Source organism: Erythrolamprus reginae, chromosome Z, assembly GCF_031021105.1.
Source record: "Erythrolamprus reginae isolate rEryReg1 chromosome Z, rEryReg1.hap1, whole genome shotgun sequence".
NCBI classification, from domain to species: domain Eukaryota; kingdom Metazoa; phylum Chordata; class Lepidosauria; order Squamata; family Dipsadidae; genus Erythrolamprus; species Erythrolamprus reginae.
The window spans coordinates 24,355,009-24,373,226 of NC_091963.1; the positions used below are offsets into that span (position 1 = coordinate 24,355,009).

The 18,218-nt window shown below is 39.4% G+C and overlaps 1 protein-coding gene across 1 annotated transcript in view; it reads right to left on the reverse strand.

The window, feature by feature from the left end:
* GAD2 (glutamate decarboxylase 2) overlaps positions 1 to 18,218 on the reverse strand; it is a 57,826-nt gene that overhangs the window by 11,554 nt on the left and 28,054 nt on the right. The window contains exons 7-13 of the mRNA XM_070729281.1: positions 18,033 to 18,148; positions 14,389 to 14,468; positions 10,312 to 10,366; positions 7,879 to 7,995; positions 6,437 to 6,501; positions 4,583 to 4,661; positions 1,276 to 1,425 (exon numbers count right to left, since the gene is read on the reverse strand). Coding sequence (XP_070585382.1) covers positions 1,276 to 1,425; positions 4,583 to 4,661; positions 6,437 to 6,501; positions 7,879 to 7,995; positions 10,312 to 10,366; positions 14,389 to 14,468; positions 18,033 to 18,148 — 662 coding nt within the window. The remainder of the gene's footprint in view (positions 1 to 1,275; positions 1,426 to 4,582; positions 4,662 to 6,436; positions 6,502 to 7,878; positions 7,996 to 10,311; positions 10,367 to 14,388; positions 14,469 to 18,032; positions 18,149 to 18,218) is intronic.

Below are 18,218 nucleotides of genomic sequence, written 5' to 3' on the forward strand. Positions count from 1 at the left end.
TAGAATTGAAATTGGAGATTTTCCTGTTGGGTATATTACCAGAGAAATTTAATAAAGAAAATACATATTTAATTACCGGTACCTATAAAGCCCTGCCTGGCATAGGACCAGATTACCTGTAGTACCGCCTTCTGCCACATGAATCCCAGCGCCTGGTCAGGTCCCACAGAGTTAGCCTTCTCCAGGTCCCATCAACTAAACAATGTCATTTGGCGGGTCCTAGGGGAAGAGCCTTCTCTGTGGGGCCCCTAGCCCTCTGGAATCAACTCCCCCCAGAGATTTGCACTGTCCCCAACTTCCTTGCCTTTGGTAAGAACTTGAAAGCACACCTATGTCGGCAGGCTTGGGGTCACTAGACCCCAGTCTCTGCCCAGTAAATGTTTTGAATGTGACAGTATGTATGTGATTGTTTGTTTTTTAATGACTAGTTTTAATGTAATTTTTAAAGTAATTATTTTATTAATTGGCTTAGAAATGTTTTATATTGTATCTTTTTATCGAAATGTTTTGGAGCCACCCCGAGTCCACGAAGAGGGGCGGAATATAAGTCCAATAACTAACTAACTAACTAACTAACTAACTAACTAACTAACTAACTAACTAACTAACTAACTAAGTATATAAATATATAAATTAATTAATTAATTAATTAAAATAAGATAAATTAAAATAATATAATATAATATAATATAATATAATATAATATAATATAATATAATATAATATAATATAATATAATATAATATAATATAATATAATATAATATAATATAATATAATATAATATAATATAATATAATATAATATAATATAATATAATATAATATAATATAATATAATATAATATAATATAATATAATATAATATAATATAATATAATAATGTGTATAGTGAAGAAAAATAATAAAAAAATATTTTATTTAAAAAAAAATAACTGTTAGGGAAAATTCTTTGAATATATGAGTATACATTTTCAAGTAATACCGTGATTGGAATTTGGAGATGGAGTATGAGTCAAAGAAATTGGAAAACAGAATCAAGAAAGTAGACCCAGTTTAGCTGAAGGTAAATCTGTGGATCACCTATACATATACAGCAATATATACTATGTTCTCAGCATGTTCCAAAGAAGTAGCATTAACAATGGCGTTTCAAGGTCTCCTTTATAGACCATTTCAAGGAAATTAACACACATGGTCTTATCTCTGAAGTTCAACATTTTTCCTTATTGCATTTTGAGATCCCTCATATGGACTAACTTCATTTAAATGCTTACCTTTGCCCGCCACATCAGCCACAGTTTGAAGACATCGACATGGCGTCCACATTGCAATGCCTTGTCTCCAGTGTCGTAAGAGAGATCATAATGCTTATCTTGTTGGAAGAGGTAGGAAGCATGCATCTGATTGCAGCTTTGCATCAGCCCCTTAGAAAGAAATAACAATGCTGCACAGTTCTGATTTATTGCACCTTAAAGAAATACTTGTGTTGAAAAAGGTACCAAAAAGAGTAGACAAAATAATTGAGAAGCTGAAGAAACTCTCCAAGAGAAAATTTCACAGTGTTTGGGAGTTTAAAAATAAGACAAGCACAGGGATTATGTCAAAAGTGTATACGATTATGCAAAATCTGTAAAGAGAGATAATTTCTTAAACCTGTGGGCTCATTCAATGAAACAAGCATGTATGGTTTCTAGTCTAGGTGGTGTTGTGATTCCATCTGAGGCTCCTCAGGGAACGGCTGGAACTCTGCTGGCTCCATGCTCAGAGGGGGAGGACGAGGAACAGGAGGAGGAGGAGGACCAGGCACATGGGGAAGAGGAATGTCAGGACGAGGAGGAGGGAGAACAGCCGGAGACCCCCGGGGGGGAGCTCTCCCCAGCGAGTAGCCTGGAGTCATTAGATGAGAACGCACAAGCCATCATAGATATGAGGCAGAGAAGGGCAGCACAAAGAAGGGGACAATTAGCCAGGTATTTCCATCCCTAATAGGCAACAACTGGGTTTGGGTGTGGTTCTCCTCAGAAAGGTTGAAAAGGCAGGCCCGCCCTTCCTGTATTGTGGAGAGTTATCTTTTGGGAGTCCTGTGACCTTGCTTCGATCCTTGGCGTCTCTGATTCTGGCTTGTGGCCTCGAAGGCTGAAAACTTGGGGGAGGTGTGGGTTTTATTATCTACAGTGGTGTGTGTGCCAGCAAGAAGCCTGTTGTATTGTCTGGCCGTCGTGACTCTTCTGTGAAGCTTCACAGCATTCCAGTTTGTAAGAACAGTTTTTCTTATCTGTGTTTGTTTTCAAAGATATAAAATGACTTTGCTTTTTACCAGCGTGTCTGGATACTCTTTTTAGTTGGTGTTGGCATCTGGGGGAACCCAGACAGAACAGGCGGGAATCTAAGAAATCTCATTGCATTCATAATTGTTTATGGGTTTCCCACTGGAATCTATTGTGTAAATAGGATTTGGGGTCTTTATCACTTATTTATTTATTTATTTATTCGACTTCTATGCCGCCCAATCCCAAAGGACTCAGGGCGGCTTACAAGAATAATTAAAAATACAATATAAATAGATACAAAGGGATAAAAAAAGCCAAACATTATCTAAAACTAAAACCCCTTAAAAAAGTTATTTTAAAAAGGCAGTCACCGTCATACACATGCACACCATTCATAGAGTTGGCCATCAAGGATGTAAATTTATGGCCCCCAAGCCTGCCGGCAAAGTCAGGTCTTCATGACCTTATGAAAGGCCAGCAGGGTGGGAGCAGTATGGACATTGTGCAGAAGTTGGTTCCATAGAGCCGGGGCAGCCCTAGTGAAGACCCTCTCCGTGGTCCTGCCAACCTGCATTGCTTAGTTGACGGGACCCAGGGGAGGCCAACTCTGTGAGTCCTTATTGGCAAGAGATGGTCCCATAGATAGTCTATAGGTAATAATCAACACCTTGAATTGTGCCCAGAGACTAATAGAAAGCCAGTGCAGGTTGCGAAGCAAAGGTGTTATATGGGTGTACTGATGTACACCCATGATAGCTCTTGCAGCTGCATTCTGGACTATTTGCAGTCTCCAAACACTTTTCAACGGTAGCCCCATGTAGGTGCATTGCAATAATCAAGACAAGAGATGATGAGGGCCCGAGTGACTGTATGGAGAGCCTTCTGGTTCAAGTATGACTGCAACTGGTGGACCAGGCGAACCTGGGCAAAGGTCCCCATGGCCACAGCCAAAAGGTAATGGTCTAAACTTAGCTGTGGATTCAGGAGGACACCCAAGTTGCAGACCCTATCTTAGGGGGACAATGTTCCTCCCCCAAAAAACAATGGATGGACAGATTGAGGAATCTTTAGCCCACAGCCACTTGGTCTTGTCTGGGTTGAGCCTGAGCCTGTTGGCCCCCATCCAGATCCTTACAGCTTCCAGGCACCGGCACATCACATCCACCACTTCACTGAATTGGCATGGGGTGGAGATGTATAACTGGGTATCATCAGCGTACTGATGATACTTCACTCCATGCTATCGGATGATCTCGCCCAGTGGCTTCATGTAGATATTGAACAGCATGGGGAGAGGACAGACCCATAAGGAGACAAGGAGAGGTCAAGGGGTGGACCTCTGCCCCCCACTAACATCACCTGCGAACGACCAGAGAGATAGGAGAACCACCGTAAAAGGGTGCCTCCCACTCGCAATCCCTCCAGTCACCGCAGAAGGATACCATGGCTGATGGTATTGAAGGCTGCTGAGAGGTTAAGGAGCACCAGAATAGAGGAATATCCCCTATCCCGGGCCCACCAGAGATCATCCACCCATTTATTAGCTAGAGTGACTTCCACCCAAGTAGTATTATTGTGTTATATATTACATTCCAGCGTTGTCTATTCTAAATGGAGTGTGGATCAAAGTCACCATAAAGCAACTTCCTGTTGCTTTTTGATTGAAAAGAATTTAAATAGAAAAATGGGCAACTGTTTGTCTGAAATGGAACAAGGATCTGTGCCTTAGAACATAAGAACATAACAACATAAGAACCATGCTGAATCAGGCCAAAGCCCATCGAGTCCAGCATTCTGTGTCACACAGTGGCCCACCAAATGTCCATGGGGATTTTGAGCAGAAAGAGAACGCAAGACCCTCCCTTTCCCTTGACCCCCAACAAATGGTACTCAAGGGAATCCTGCCTGCCTCAACCAACATAGAGGCGGCACATGGACATCCGTTTCAATAACCACTGATACACTTGGCATCCATGAACCTGTCTAATCCTGCCTTGAAGCTATCAAGGCTGACAGCTGTCACGACCTCTTCTGGAAGTGAATTCCATAAACCAATGCCTTGGGAAGGAGGTTAGATTAGAAACCTCCAAAATCCCTTCTAGATCTCTAATTCAATATACCTGGGCTGTTGTTATGAGGCTTATTTTAATTCTGGGTTGAAAAGTTATTGAACTTTTTTTCTTTTTAAATTTCAAAGGTTATCTTATTTGCACATGGGCATGTCTGTTGTGTGATAATTATGCAGACTCAACATATGAAAAGGAAGAAATTTGAAGGCAACCAGACAATGTTCAAAGATTCAGAGGCTCACCTCTTCCCGTACAAGCAAGGCAGAACACTGAAGAGGAACCCCCATCATTTTGTGTGGATTCCATGTCACGGAGTTTGCTCTGGAACAGAAACAAAAGTTTAAAAGGAAGTGAAATAATCAAGGACTGCAATCTAGAAGCTCAAATGGAAAAGCAATTATAAAATGTAATAGCATTTTTGTAAGGCCAAAAGCAACAAGACTGAAAATAAGCATTTAAAAAAAACACAAGAAATCAAAAAGTAGATAACATAATTGTTTAATGTCACCATCAGAATTCTGTTCAGCTTAACTAAATTTGCTGACAACGTTTTTTTGATATTTAACATAAAGATTAGGGATCTCAATTATAGCTCTTAAAATAAACTTTCCCATTATCTGAAACAAGAATTTTAATATTTATGTGTAGCATTTTCCTATTCCATATTATTTGTCTTCCGATTCAGCTTTTGGAAGATGATTATTAATATTAATTCAACAGGTAAGAAACTGAAGTTGATAAACAATATTTCAATTTTAGCTTTCACAGATAAGCAGAAGATATATTGCAGCTCCGCAGCTACATCATCTGTTTTCTTTTTGTTTTGTTTTAAGGAGGAAAGCACATCTAATGGCATTTTAGATCTATGTTTCACATTAGTTTTGGAAGGTGGATAATATTAAGTCATTAGGATGTGCGATAATGAGCATACACGTTAGCTTAGCTTCTGGTGAGAAGCTTAAAGTGGACTCCCACTACCAGTAGAACATGAAATGCTGCATGTAACACTATAATACTGATTCATGTGCTGCTTTCCATCCTACACCATAGTTTCCTGCTATGTCAATAAATGCAGAGAGTCTCAACCTTGCATTTATTCCCTTTTCCTTTGAAAAAAAAATAGAAAAGTTTAGAAGTTTCTACTTCTGAGCTCTCCAATGTCTAAACCTTCTTTCATTATTTTTTATCATTACTTATCTAATGTTTTATTTGTACAAATTACCACCCTATAATTGTTTGACTAAATAAATAAATAAAATAAGTAAAATTAAAATAAATTAAATATTTGGAGTTGTTAAATTATGGTTGATTAGCATTACCGAGGGCCTGAAAGTTTGACTTCATTTGGCTTAAACATAGCTTAATTAAAACAAATGATTCCAGTCTCCTTATTAACATACAGAAGAGAGGATAAAGCAGGAAGCCAGGATCAGCTGATGGTGGTTCACATGCTCCTATAAAGTATTAGGAAATATTCTAAAAGAATATAGATCAATGTATTCCATGCATTAGAATAAGCAATAAAACAGTTGAAACAAGTTTGGTTTAGTAGAATAAATGCAATTATTAGAGATCAAGCCTTGATTTATGGCTTAAACAGGGGTGAGTTCCACTTACCTTCACCACCAGCTTTTATTGTGATGTTTCGTGTGCGTGCTTGCACACTTGCGCACATCACTCATGCAATTCAGCTTCCGTGCATGCTCAGTAGCTACAATCAGCACAAATCACCGGGCAAAGGAATAAAGTATAAACCCGAAGCGAGTGGGAGGGCCCTTTTTCAAGCAGTAGCAGGGGAAAAAACTCCCAAACAGTAAAAAAATTGGAAAAAATCCCTCCCCCCAAATGCAAATGCCCCGATACGTAAGCATTTTACACTAGACTTCCCTGATCCCAACTGTCCAGATTTTAAAGGTTCTGTTTATTAGCGAATGGAAATTATGAGAATTAATGCTTAAAAAGTTGGAGAAACCCTACCGGGAAAACATTTTCCTAGACAATTATTCCAAACGGGAATTAAATTAGCTCTGTTTGTCGCCAGGTTGCAGTTTCTTGGTATCAGTGTGAGAATATCATAATGTGGTTATAAATCATACCTTTCAATGCCATTTAATTTCCATTTATGTTTTCTTGACATCAGCAGCCCACCACCCCACGCTCCCTGGAAAAAGATTACAATCATTAGTTCCATTAATAATAATTCCTATTAATAATAATTCCATTAATAATAATTCCATTAATAATAATTCCATTAATAATAATTCCATTAATAATATTTTCTGAAAATAAAATATTCTTATGTTTAAATATACTATTTAAATATATTATTATTATTATTATTAAATATTTATATATTATAATATTTAAATATACTATTTAAATTTAATATTAATATTATTATTATTAAATATTTATATATTATAATATTTAAATATAATATTTATTTATTTATTTATTAGATTTGTATGCCGCCCCTCTCCGTAGACTCGGGGTGGCTCACAGCAATAATAAAACAATGTACAACAAATCTAATATTTAAAAGTAACTAAAAACCCCTTATTTAAAAAGCAAGACATACACACAAACAAACATACTATGCATAAATTATATAGGCTTGGGGGAGATGACTCAATTCCCCCATGCCTGACGACAGAGGTGGGTTTTAAGGAGTTTACGAAAGGCAAGGAGGGTGGGGGCAATCCTAATCTCCGGGGGGAGCTGGTTTCAGAGGGTCGGGGCCGCCACAGAGAAGGCTCTTCCCCTCGGTCCTGCCAGACAACATTGCCCCGGCCCTCAGGACTGCCCCCACCCTCCTTGCCTTTCGCAAACTCCTTAAAACCCACCTCTGCCATCAGGCATGGGGAAATTGATTCCCCGGGCCATTCCGTTGTCTGGGATGTGTGACTGTTTTTATATTAAGGGTTTTAAACTATTTTTATCATTGGATTTGTACTGTGTTTTGTTGTTGTGAGCTGCTCTGAGTCTCCGGAGAGGGGCGGCATACAAATCTAATAAGTAAGTAAGTAAGTAAGTAAGTAAGTAAGTAAGTAAGTAAGTAAGTAAGTAAGTAAGTAAGTGTGTATGTGTATGTGTATGTGTATGTGTATGTGTATGTGTATGTGTATGTGTATGTGTATGTGTATGTGTATGTGTATGTGTGTATGTGTATACGTACATGTACATACACTACCCATACACACATATATGTTTGTGTGTGTGTGTCTGTAATTAAGTACTATTGTGGATACAGATGGAGTTGTATTTTTTTTAAAGAAAACTTTGTGGAGGATTGATTTAACAATCACTGTGAAGTGTACATAAAATGCCAGAATACTAAGTATCGCCATCTTTACGGCCATGCTCTTATCTTTGAGAAACAGAAATCATTTCAATCTGCCAAAGAATCTACTAAGAAGTTTATTTTCACGTGGAGCAGCACAGCCTAGGCACAGTTAAACCCTCTGCGTTTTCCCTATCATTCCCACCAGCAGACCCAGGACTGGATTTACAATCCGATGCTTGAAGATTTCATACTTACATCCACATGCATCCATATCTTATATTTCTTGCAAATATCAGCAATAGCTATAAGCGGATCAAAAGCTCCATATACGGTAGTTCCTGCAGTGGCACTTACTAGAAAAGGAACAAATCCCTACAGGAATATATAAAAAAATTAAGCTCAGCAGAGATTAATTTCTTCTCTTCTGGCAATGCATAAGAGACCACTTTCTGTTATGAGGCAGCCAAGAGATTACACAGTGCAATACCTGCTATTATAGTTATTTTATTTGCCATGTGATTGCTGTTTCTAACTGTAGGGGGCAGCAAACTGCCAAAACAATAGAAATGATTCAGTATTGTTTACCTAAACAACCTAATGGGGTACATAACAGATCATCGTGCAATCTTAAACTCTCAGAGCAGGGAGAACCTAATTAAATGTCTTCAGATTCTTACATTTCATCTGAATGCTGTCAGCATTTTCTTATTGGGGATCTTTACAGTAACTCAGCTCTACTGTATGGGTATACAATAACATTTTGCTGAAATAGCTGCATGGCATTCTAATTTTATCATAACATGTATCGTTCTCCACAATTGGAGGAGGAGATTATATTTCGAGGATACCGATTGGCTGATAAAATGCTATAATCAAGGCATTACCTTTGTGCAAATTTACCAGGGATTGATCGATGCTAGCTTAGTCACATGACACTTCCTTTTAAAAAGGATGAAAGGAAATTCAATAAAATTCATGTAGGTTGGATGTGATCAAGGAGAAAAACTGTAGACTTTAAAATGCAGACTGGGGACAAGGTATGACCAATACTGTGATTAGTGAACAACACTAAGATGCCAGTGGTCATTTGGTTTGCCATAGAAATTCCAAAAAAAGAAAGAGCCTATAATCTTTTTCAGGGGTCTCTCTCTCTCTCCCCCTCCCTCTCTCTCTCTCTCTCTCTTTCTCCCTCTCCCTCTCTCTGTGTGCGTGTTTGTGTGTATGTGTGTGTGTGAGTGAAAAATGTCAAAAAAAGGTAGCCACAAACATGTCATTAAAATTCCACTCTGTTTTACAAGCATTGTAATACACCAAATTTTGATTGCCTAGTTGTGACTGTAGTCTTGACATTTTTGACACAATACACACACATACACACACACACATACTGATGGATGGGTGGACTCACCTGACTTTCCCCCATTTTTTCTTCCATTTCATTCCATTTACTCTAACCTCATAATCTCCTGAAAAGAACTCAAATGTTTCCATATTATTCTGGGATATTTAGTCTAATAGAAGTAGTGCCCTAATACAAATTTTTGAAAGTACTTTGTGTCGTACTCATTTCTTTGTTTTTCTCTGACTTGGAAAAATCAAAATCCAGTACCGACATCCTACAGTAGAGGAATAGGATTTTAGAAATGAGGATAGGGCTTCGTTCTCTGAGGTAACATCATATATCAGCAAACATTCCTCATTTCCCCTTTCAGGTAATTTCTTCTTTTTCTCAAAATTCTACACAGTTGGATTTTTTAAAAATGATCCATATACACATAAAAGAGCTATGTTTAATTTGTAATTTTCATCTAGCTAGTGACAGAGACTTTTTTTCCAAGCAAAAGTAATCTAGCGAACCAGATCTATTATCCTTAGATCAGTGATTTTCAACCTTTTTTGAGCCGCGGCACATTTTTTACATTTACAAAATCCTGGGGCACACCACCAACCAAAATGACACAAAATGACACCCTAAAACACTGTCCTCTCTTTTTCCATCCCTGTCTCCTCCCCACCCTTGTGTGTGTGTGTGTGTGTGTGTATACACACTCTTGAACCATTTCCAAAAACAGGTGAGGGCTGGGGTTTTTCTCTCTCTCTTATTCTTTGGGTGCTTTTTATTATATGCTTTAAATCAAGAGTCACTCCTCTCTCTCTTTTGTTTCTCTCTCTTTCCTCTCATTCTCTGTCTCAATAATTTTCTCATTTCTCTTTTTTTCCTCCTCTTTTTGCTCATTTCTCTCTCTCTCTCTCCCTTCCTCTCCTTTTTTCTCTCTCTTTCTTTCTTTCTCTCTCTCTCTCTTGCTTTCTTTCTCTCACTCTTGCTTTCTCTCTCTTTCTCTCTTTTCTTTCTCTCTCTTGCTTTCTCTCTCTCCTCACTCTCTTTTTCTCTCTCTTTCTCTCTCTCTTGCTTTCTTTCTCTCTCTCTTGCTTTCTTTCCTCTCTCTCTCTCTCAGCAAAAAGTTGCGAGACCGGAACCTGAGCTTCCTTCTTCGCGGCACACCTGACCATGTCTCGCGGCACACTAGTGTGCCACGGCACACTGGTTGAAAAACACTGCCTTAGATGACCATGATGAGACTTTTAAATCCAGCATATTGGTGATGACTGAGATATAGCAAGAAAAATGTTATATCGCTAGAATATCTGAATGGCATTAAATAGAAACTTTAGATAGAATGAACTTGCCTTTTGTTTGGCCTCAACAATTCGCCTTTCAAGATCAGATGGGATCATTTTCCCCCTGGAAATAATGAATATATAAATAAATGTGATGGGTATGGATATAATCATACTAACCATGAAGTGTTCTCAAATGTCTTGTCCTAGATAAGCTGCTATTTATGAAAATTGTCTTTTGGTGCTCACAAGCTGTCAGAAGCATTAGCTTATTTGTCAATTTATAAAGCAACACAATTGCCATGTACACAACACAGTAAACATAATTGCAGAATTAAATAATTTCCCAGTAATTCATGCAATATGCTCAGGAATAGTCTAAGATGGATCATTTGCATAACACATGATGCCATACAGAGGTTATTGCCAAGCAAACTTTCCATATTGTACAAATGCACATACAGTGGTACCTCATGATATGAACCCCTCATCTTACGAACAACCCGAGATACGAACCCGGGGTTCAGAAATTTTTTGCCTCTTCTTACGAACTTTTTCCTTCTTACGAACCTGCCGCCGCTGCGGCGAAGCCCCACCGCCCGGCTGTCGCTTTTTGAAACAGCCAGGGGGCTTCTCAGCGTCCTCCTGAACCCGAACGGCAAACCCGAACTTCCGGGTTCTGCATTTGGGAGGCCGCTGAGAAACCCCCGGCTGTTTCAAAAGGTGACAGCCGGGCGGCGGGGCTTCTCGGTGGCCTCCTGAACACCGAACCTGGAAGTTTGGCAAAAGTTCATGTTCGGGAGGCCGCTGAGAAGCCCCCCGGCTGTTTTAAAAGGTGACAGCCGGGCAGCGGGGCTTCTCAGCAGCCTCCCAAACCTGAACTTTTGCCGAACTTCTGGGTTTGGTGTTCGGGAGGCCGCCGAGAAGCCCCGCCGCCCGGCTGTCACCTTTTGAAACAGCCGGGGGTTTCTCGGCGGCCTCCTGAATGCCGAACCCGGAAGTTCGGGTTTGGCGTTCGGGTTCAGGAGGACGCTGAGAAGCCCCTCGGCTGTTTCAAAAGGTGACAGACGGGTGGCGGCGGTTTTTTGCGGTTTTGTTGTTGTTGCACGGATTAATTGATCTTACATTGTTTCCTATGTTCCATTGTTTTGTCTTATGAACTTTTCATCTTACGAACCTCCCCCTGGAACCAATTAGGTTTGTAAGATGAGGTATTACTGTACTAAGTTTTAGCTGACACAATTAAACCTGTTTTGTAATGCATTGTGTTAACATGTTCATTCACTACCTAGTGTTTATTACTTGTCTGTATTACAAGTAGCTGATAGCTAAGTTTGAAGAAAATACTGTCTCTCATTCATGCAAGTATAAACGGTTGTGTGTGTTTGTTTGCTTCTGTGTGTGGTATGCGTGTGTCCAGTGAAGGGCTACCAAAATTTTCACTACCACACTGTGGGCATGGCTTATGCAAGATCCTCTGCATCTTCTTTCAACGTTTTTCAGTGCAAATTGGGTGCCCGGGGGTGGAGCTCCATTTTCGCTACCTCACTGTGTTCCCCACCATCCGGGCAGCAGCCCACCCCTGCGTGTGTGAGTGCCTAATCTTACCAGTAGAGTTTGAGTGGGAAATATCAAAGGTAGTATCAGGAACTCAGATTTATAAAATGATCTATTTTTCCTCTGTTGATTTGCCTATTAAATTCTTAACGCTATGAGTCTAAAAGGTACTTGATAAACCCTGGCAATAAAAAGTTTAGGCCACAATGACTGGTGGGACCATGGTGGGCCTTCTCTGTGGTGGCTCCGGCACTCAGGAACTAGCTTTCTCCGGAGATTCGTATCACCCCCATGCTCCTGGCCTTCCGAAAGGCCCTTTGCCAGAAGGTCTGGGAGGGCCATTGAACACCAACATCTTGTTCCGGCCTACTGATGGATGAATGAAGGAAGGAAGGGTGAATGCTTTTATTGTGGGGTTTTTAACTTTATATTCATTTTATTTATTGTTGTTAGCTGCCCTGAGTCCGCAAGGAGAAAGGCGGCATATAAATATGAATATATTTGATGGCTGTTGCCTCTTATGAATGAATATAATTTCATTTATGAATGAAAAAGGAAGATGTATGCTCCTCTGATATACCAGGGTGATTTGACAAAAAAAATCACACATAACCCTTCCCTGATACAAGCCAGATTCATTTAACAACCGGGTTACTAACTTACCAACTGCAGTGATTCACTTAACAATTATGTCAAGAAAGGTCATGAAATGGGGCAAAATTCACTTAACAAATTGATTTAACAAATGTCTCATTTAATTTTGGAACCCACTGTAGTCATAAGTCAAGGACTGCCTATATTTAATAGAGAAGGGGGAAAAACACATTTTCTGTACTTTTTTATATCCATAGATTGTATTGTTTCTTTGTATGCTTTGCTTAGTATAATTTTACAGTTGATCCATAACACAAGTTATCTGGGCATCTTATAAACAACACAATATAAACAAAAAATGCTGCCATAATTCTGCCAGTCAGAATAAAATTATATAAATTGAGACAGACGGATTAAAAGATTCAAAGACATCATGTCAAAATCATCAAAGATATGATTTCAAAATCCTTAGCACTAGGAAACCTCTCTCTGGGAAGACTTTCCATAATTGAGGTACTACTATCAGGAGAAAAAAACCTTCTTCCTAGGAGTAAGGAAAATTGGTCAGTTTATTTGCCAAGGGCATTGAGAGTAATTCTCTGCAGATTTGGTAGCTGCAAAGAAGAGGGAATGGTTTTCTAGAATCCAGGCTTTAGCAATTCCAAAAACCCATTAATTTATAAGCAGAGACTTTAGGAAGTAGAATTAACTACAATTCCTACCTTGGACCACTGTCAATGGCCATAAAAAGTATTTTTATTTTATTTTATTTATTATTTTATTTTATTATTTTATATTTTATTTTTAAGGAGCATGCATAAGCGCATCATTGTGCCTACTGTCTCTCCCCTACTGTCTTATTGACTTCTTTCTATGTTATGTGTATATAAACTACTATTCTATACTTGATTGACAAATAAATAAATAAATAAAATAAAATAAAGTGCAACACAATAGTAGATCTGTTCTGTCTGGGTCCCCCCAGACGCCAACACCAACCAAAAAGAGTATCCAGACACACTGGTAAAAAGCAAAGGCAGTTTATATACTGGAAAGCAAACACAGGTAACAAAAACTGTTCTTACAGACAGGAACACGAAGAAGCTTCACAGAGGTTTCACGAAGGCCAGGCAATAAAACAGAATTCTTGCTGGCAAAAACAACACTGGAGATAATAAAACCCACGCCTCCCCCAAGTCTTTCAGCCTTCTAGGCCACAAGCCAAGATCAGAGACGCCAAGAATCGAAGCAAGGTCACAGGACTCCCAGTTGATAACTCTCCACAAGACTGTAAGGGCAGGCCTGCCTTTTCAACCCTGCTGAGGAGAACCACACCCACACCCAGCTGTTGCCAATTCAGGGATGGAAATACCTTTCTAATTGGCCCCTTCTTTGAGCTGCACGTCTCTGCCTCATGTCTATTATAGCCTGTGCGTCTTCATCCAATGAATCCAGGCTACTAGCTGGGGAGAGGCCCCCTCCAGGGGTCTCAGGCTGCTCTCCCTCCTCCTCTTCCTGACGTTCCTCTCCCCCGTCTGCCTGGTCCTCCCCCTCCTGGTCACTGTCCTCCTCCTCTGGGCATGGATCCGGCAGAGCTCCAGCCGGTCCCTGAGGAGCCTCAGGCTGAATCACAACAAGATCAAAGACAGGAAATGCTTGGAAATGGAAATTACTTACCATATTACAATGATAAGTAAATATGATGAGTGGTTATATATTTCTAAGCTAACTTTTCGGGCAAATATTCATCCCAATGTGGCTTATTAAAAAAAACCTGTTGTATTCCAAAATGTTTGCTATTAAAATGTATCTATTGCACTCATAAATAAAATTAGGAAATGATTTTTTTTTGTGCAAAAGGGTAATTCATATGAGGTTTTGGCACTTGCACATATGAATGTTGAAACTTCGTGAAAGCTTTCTGGATAAATTTGGCTTCTTTGAGTTGAGAATGTAGAACAGCCTGGACATGGTTAAATTAAAAGTTCTACTTACCTTTCATCACATCTGATCAAAACCACACTGTCAGTGCCAATTCCTAAAGCTGCTGCTCCTTTCTTCACTGAAAAATGACTCTGAAAAAGTATATTGATTATTATTTTGTACATGGAAGCAATGCACCAATATATTTCCCCTATGAAATAATGCTCTTGCATTTGTCTTCTTTGGAAACTAGTGAAATGTTCTTTAAAGGTTTGTAAAAAAAAAAAATGGAAAATCCAGTCTCACCTTAGAAATTGACAAATGCATTATGATAAAGGCTTTAGTGGGCTATTGTGTATTTCATCCTCAGCATAAAGTGTTCTTCTGGGTTACAAAGCAAGTGATGGTATTTTAAATGAATTTGCATAAGATATGGAATATTTATTTATTTATTTATTTATTTATTTATTTATTATTTAGATTTGTATGCCGCCCCTCTCTGCAGACTCGGGGCGGCTCACAACAAAGTGAAAAAACAATGTACAACAAATCTAAATTTAAAAATATTTAAAAGACCCCATTTTCTAAACACACATACATACAAACATACCATTCATAAATTGTATATGTCCGGGGGAGATGTCTCAGTTCCTCCATGCCTGACGACAGAGGTGGGTCTTAAGGAGTTTACGAAAGGAAAGGAGAGTAGGGGCAGTTCTAATCAACTCCCCCCAGATATCAGAGTTGCCCCCACCCTCCTAGCCTTTCGTAAGCTCCTTAAAACCCACCTCTGTCGTCAGGCATGGGGGAATTGACATGTTCCTTCCCCCTAGGCTTATAAAATTTGTGTATGGTATGCTAGTGTGTATGATTGGTTTTTAACTTGTGGTGTTCTTAAAATTAATTTAATATTGGATTTGTCTTGTATTGCTGTTGCTGTGAGCCGCCCCGAGTCTGCGGAGAGGGGCGGCATACAAATCTGATTAAACTAAACTAAACTAAACTAATCTCCGGGGGGAGTTGATTCCAGAGGGCCGGGGCCGCCACAGAGAAGGCTCTTCCCCTGGGGCCCGCCAACCGACATTGTTTAGGTGACGGGACCCAGAGAAGGCCCACTCTGTGGGACCTAATCGGTCGTTGGGATTCGTGCGGCAGCAGGCGGTCTCGGAGATATTCTGGTCCAGTGCCATGAAGGGCTTTAAAGGTCAAAACCAACACTTTGAATTATGACCGGAAGTTGATCGGCAACCAATGCAGACTGTGGAGTGTTGGTGAAACATGGGCATACCTAGGTAAGCCCATGACTGCTCTCGCAGCTGCATTCTGCACGATCTGAAGTTTCTGAACACTTTTCAAAGGTAGCCCCATGTAGAGAGCATTACAGTAGTCGAACCTCGAGGTGATGAGGGCATGAGTGACTGTGAGTAATGAGTCCCGGTCCAGATAGGGCTGCAACTGGTGCACCAGGCGAACCTGGGCAAATGCCCCCCTCGCCACAGCTGAAAGATGGTTCTCTAATGTGAGCTGTGGATCGAGGAGGACGCCCAAGTTGCGGACCCTCTCCGAGGGGGTCAATAATTCCCCCCCCCAGGGTAATGGAAGGACAGATAGAATTGTCCTTGGGAGGCAAAACCCACAGCCACTCCGTCTTATCCGGGTTGAGTTTGAGTCTGTTGACACCCATCCAGGCCCCAACAGTCTTCAGACACCGGCGCATCACTTCCGGTATACAGCAGTTGATACCAGTGTTCTCTCTAAATTTTTTTTGGGGTGGGCGGAAAAGTATAGTGTCTGAGCGGCAGTCCCTTCGGGACTGGGCGACACAGAAATAATAATAAAATTTCCCTCTCGGCTTCTAGGCAGGTTTGGAAAACTCTGAGTTGATGATGATTTTTAAGTGAGCGATTGCTCACCTGCTCAGCTTAGAGGGAACTATGGTTGATACACAAACTGTTGGGCAGTGGGTAAGTTGAATCCTATTATTTTGTGTGTTTTTTTCTTTGCAATTCTCCCCATCCATATTTACATTTATCTGAAACAATCCTATTGGGAGAAATTAGGAAAACTCATGTTTAGTCTTGAAATGTTTGAGAAAGTGTGTGAGATGTGCTCAAATTTCTGAAAACGGCACATGATGTTTTCTGAATGCATTTTTTTCTTGTAGATCCAGCAGCCAAACATCATAACAATTAATGCCCTTTTTTTATAGCTTTGAGACAAATTTTAAAATTCTAGTCTCGAGTCATTGCATAGTTCACTTTTTAAAAAATTAATGGGGTTGGAGGCTTTTTTCTTCCTTTCGTTGTATACTGCTCAAAAAAAATAAAGGGAACACTCAAATAACGCATCCTAGATCTGAATGAGTGAAATATTCTCATTGAATACTGTACAAAGTTGAATGTGCACAACAGCATGTGAAATCGATTGTCAATCAGTGTTGCTTCCTAAGTGGACAGTTTGATTTCACAGAAGTTTAATTTTCTTGGAGTTATATTGTGCTTTTTAACTGTTCCCTTTATTTTTTTTTGAGCAGTGTATATTTCATCAGTATACTTTAAAGTTTGTGTCACAGTTTCCATGTGTTTCCCAACCCAAAATCATACAGCCAACATTTATATACTGTATCTGATTAGAAATTGGGCCTGCAATGATGGGTTTTAAGGATTGCAAGAATTTTAAAGGCAGATAATAATGTAAAGATGGAATTCTGAATGTGGGGTGCCAGCCCTGAAAAAAATTCATCTTCCTGGTGAAGAAATTTAAATCCCAGTGCTCAGAATCGCTTCAAGAGTGAGATAGGTGACATATAGAATGAATGAATGAATGAATTTATCTCCCTTATGAATACATCTGGGAGGACCTTGTCTTTTTCTGTGAGTCCCATTCATTCAATATTTTAATTTGGTTAAAAATAGAATTTGTCTGATCCAATAGCTACATCCAAATAAATAAATTATTGATGAATGATCTGGTTCCCCTAAAATGCTGACTTGCAAACTATTCAACTCTAATATTACCATGTTGTTCAAACCTAGACAGAGTTGCCTAGCACATTGTTTAGAAAATTACTCACTTGATGTAAAACAAAGTGTTTTGAATTCTAAATATTTATATCAATTCAATTGGTACAATTGTCGTCACACTGGACTCCACAGAAATGATATTCAATTGACCTAATCAGCATTAGACATCTTGGAGCCTTATGAAGTCCCTAAAACACCTTTCTCAAGAGCCTCAGATCATCTCTGGTCACCATTGTTGAAAACTGGTGGCATGGAAAGAGAATCATAATGAAACCATAATCTAGGTTGCACAATAAATTTTTAAAAGAGTTTTAATATCTTTTAATCCCCCCATCTGCAGAGCACAAGAAACCGCTCCAGAAAATTATATCCTGGCCATTTTGCATCATAACTTCATCTGCTGTAGGTCCCAGCAACCCGAGAAACAAAAAAATTGGCACAGTTCCTGGTCATCAAAACTTTTCCAATTTCTCATATAAAACATAATTAATTTCAAATTCACATTTATTCTTAAACACAAACACAAAAACGTGTGTGATGCATTTCAAAAAGAAAGAATTATTGGTTCTAATATGGGATCCCCCATGTGGGAAAGAATAAAGATATATCGAAAGGAAGAATATATGTTACAGGAAGCAACTATATATTAGCCAAAGGTAAGGTGGGCATAAAGGATTACAGAGGAACACCTACATGTTCTGAGGTGAAGGCTACCAGCCTTGGAATAGCTGCCATTCCTTTCTCTTTAACTTCTGGGAACATCTTGAAACGTGCAATCAACATAGCATACATGTTAGATATGGCACCACCTGGAGACCAGAGTAACAAACTGTTACTTTTTAGGGGGGGGTTCACACTTTGCACACAAACTATGCTCGT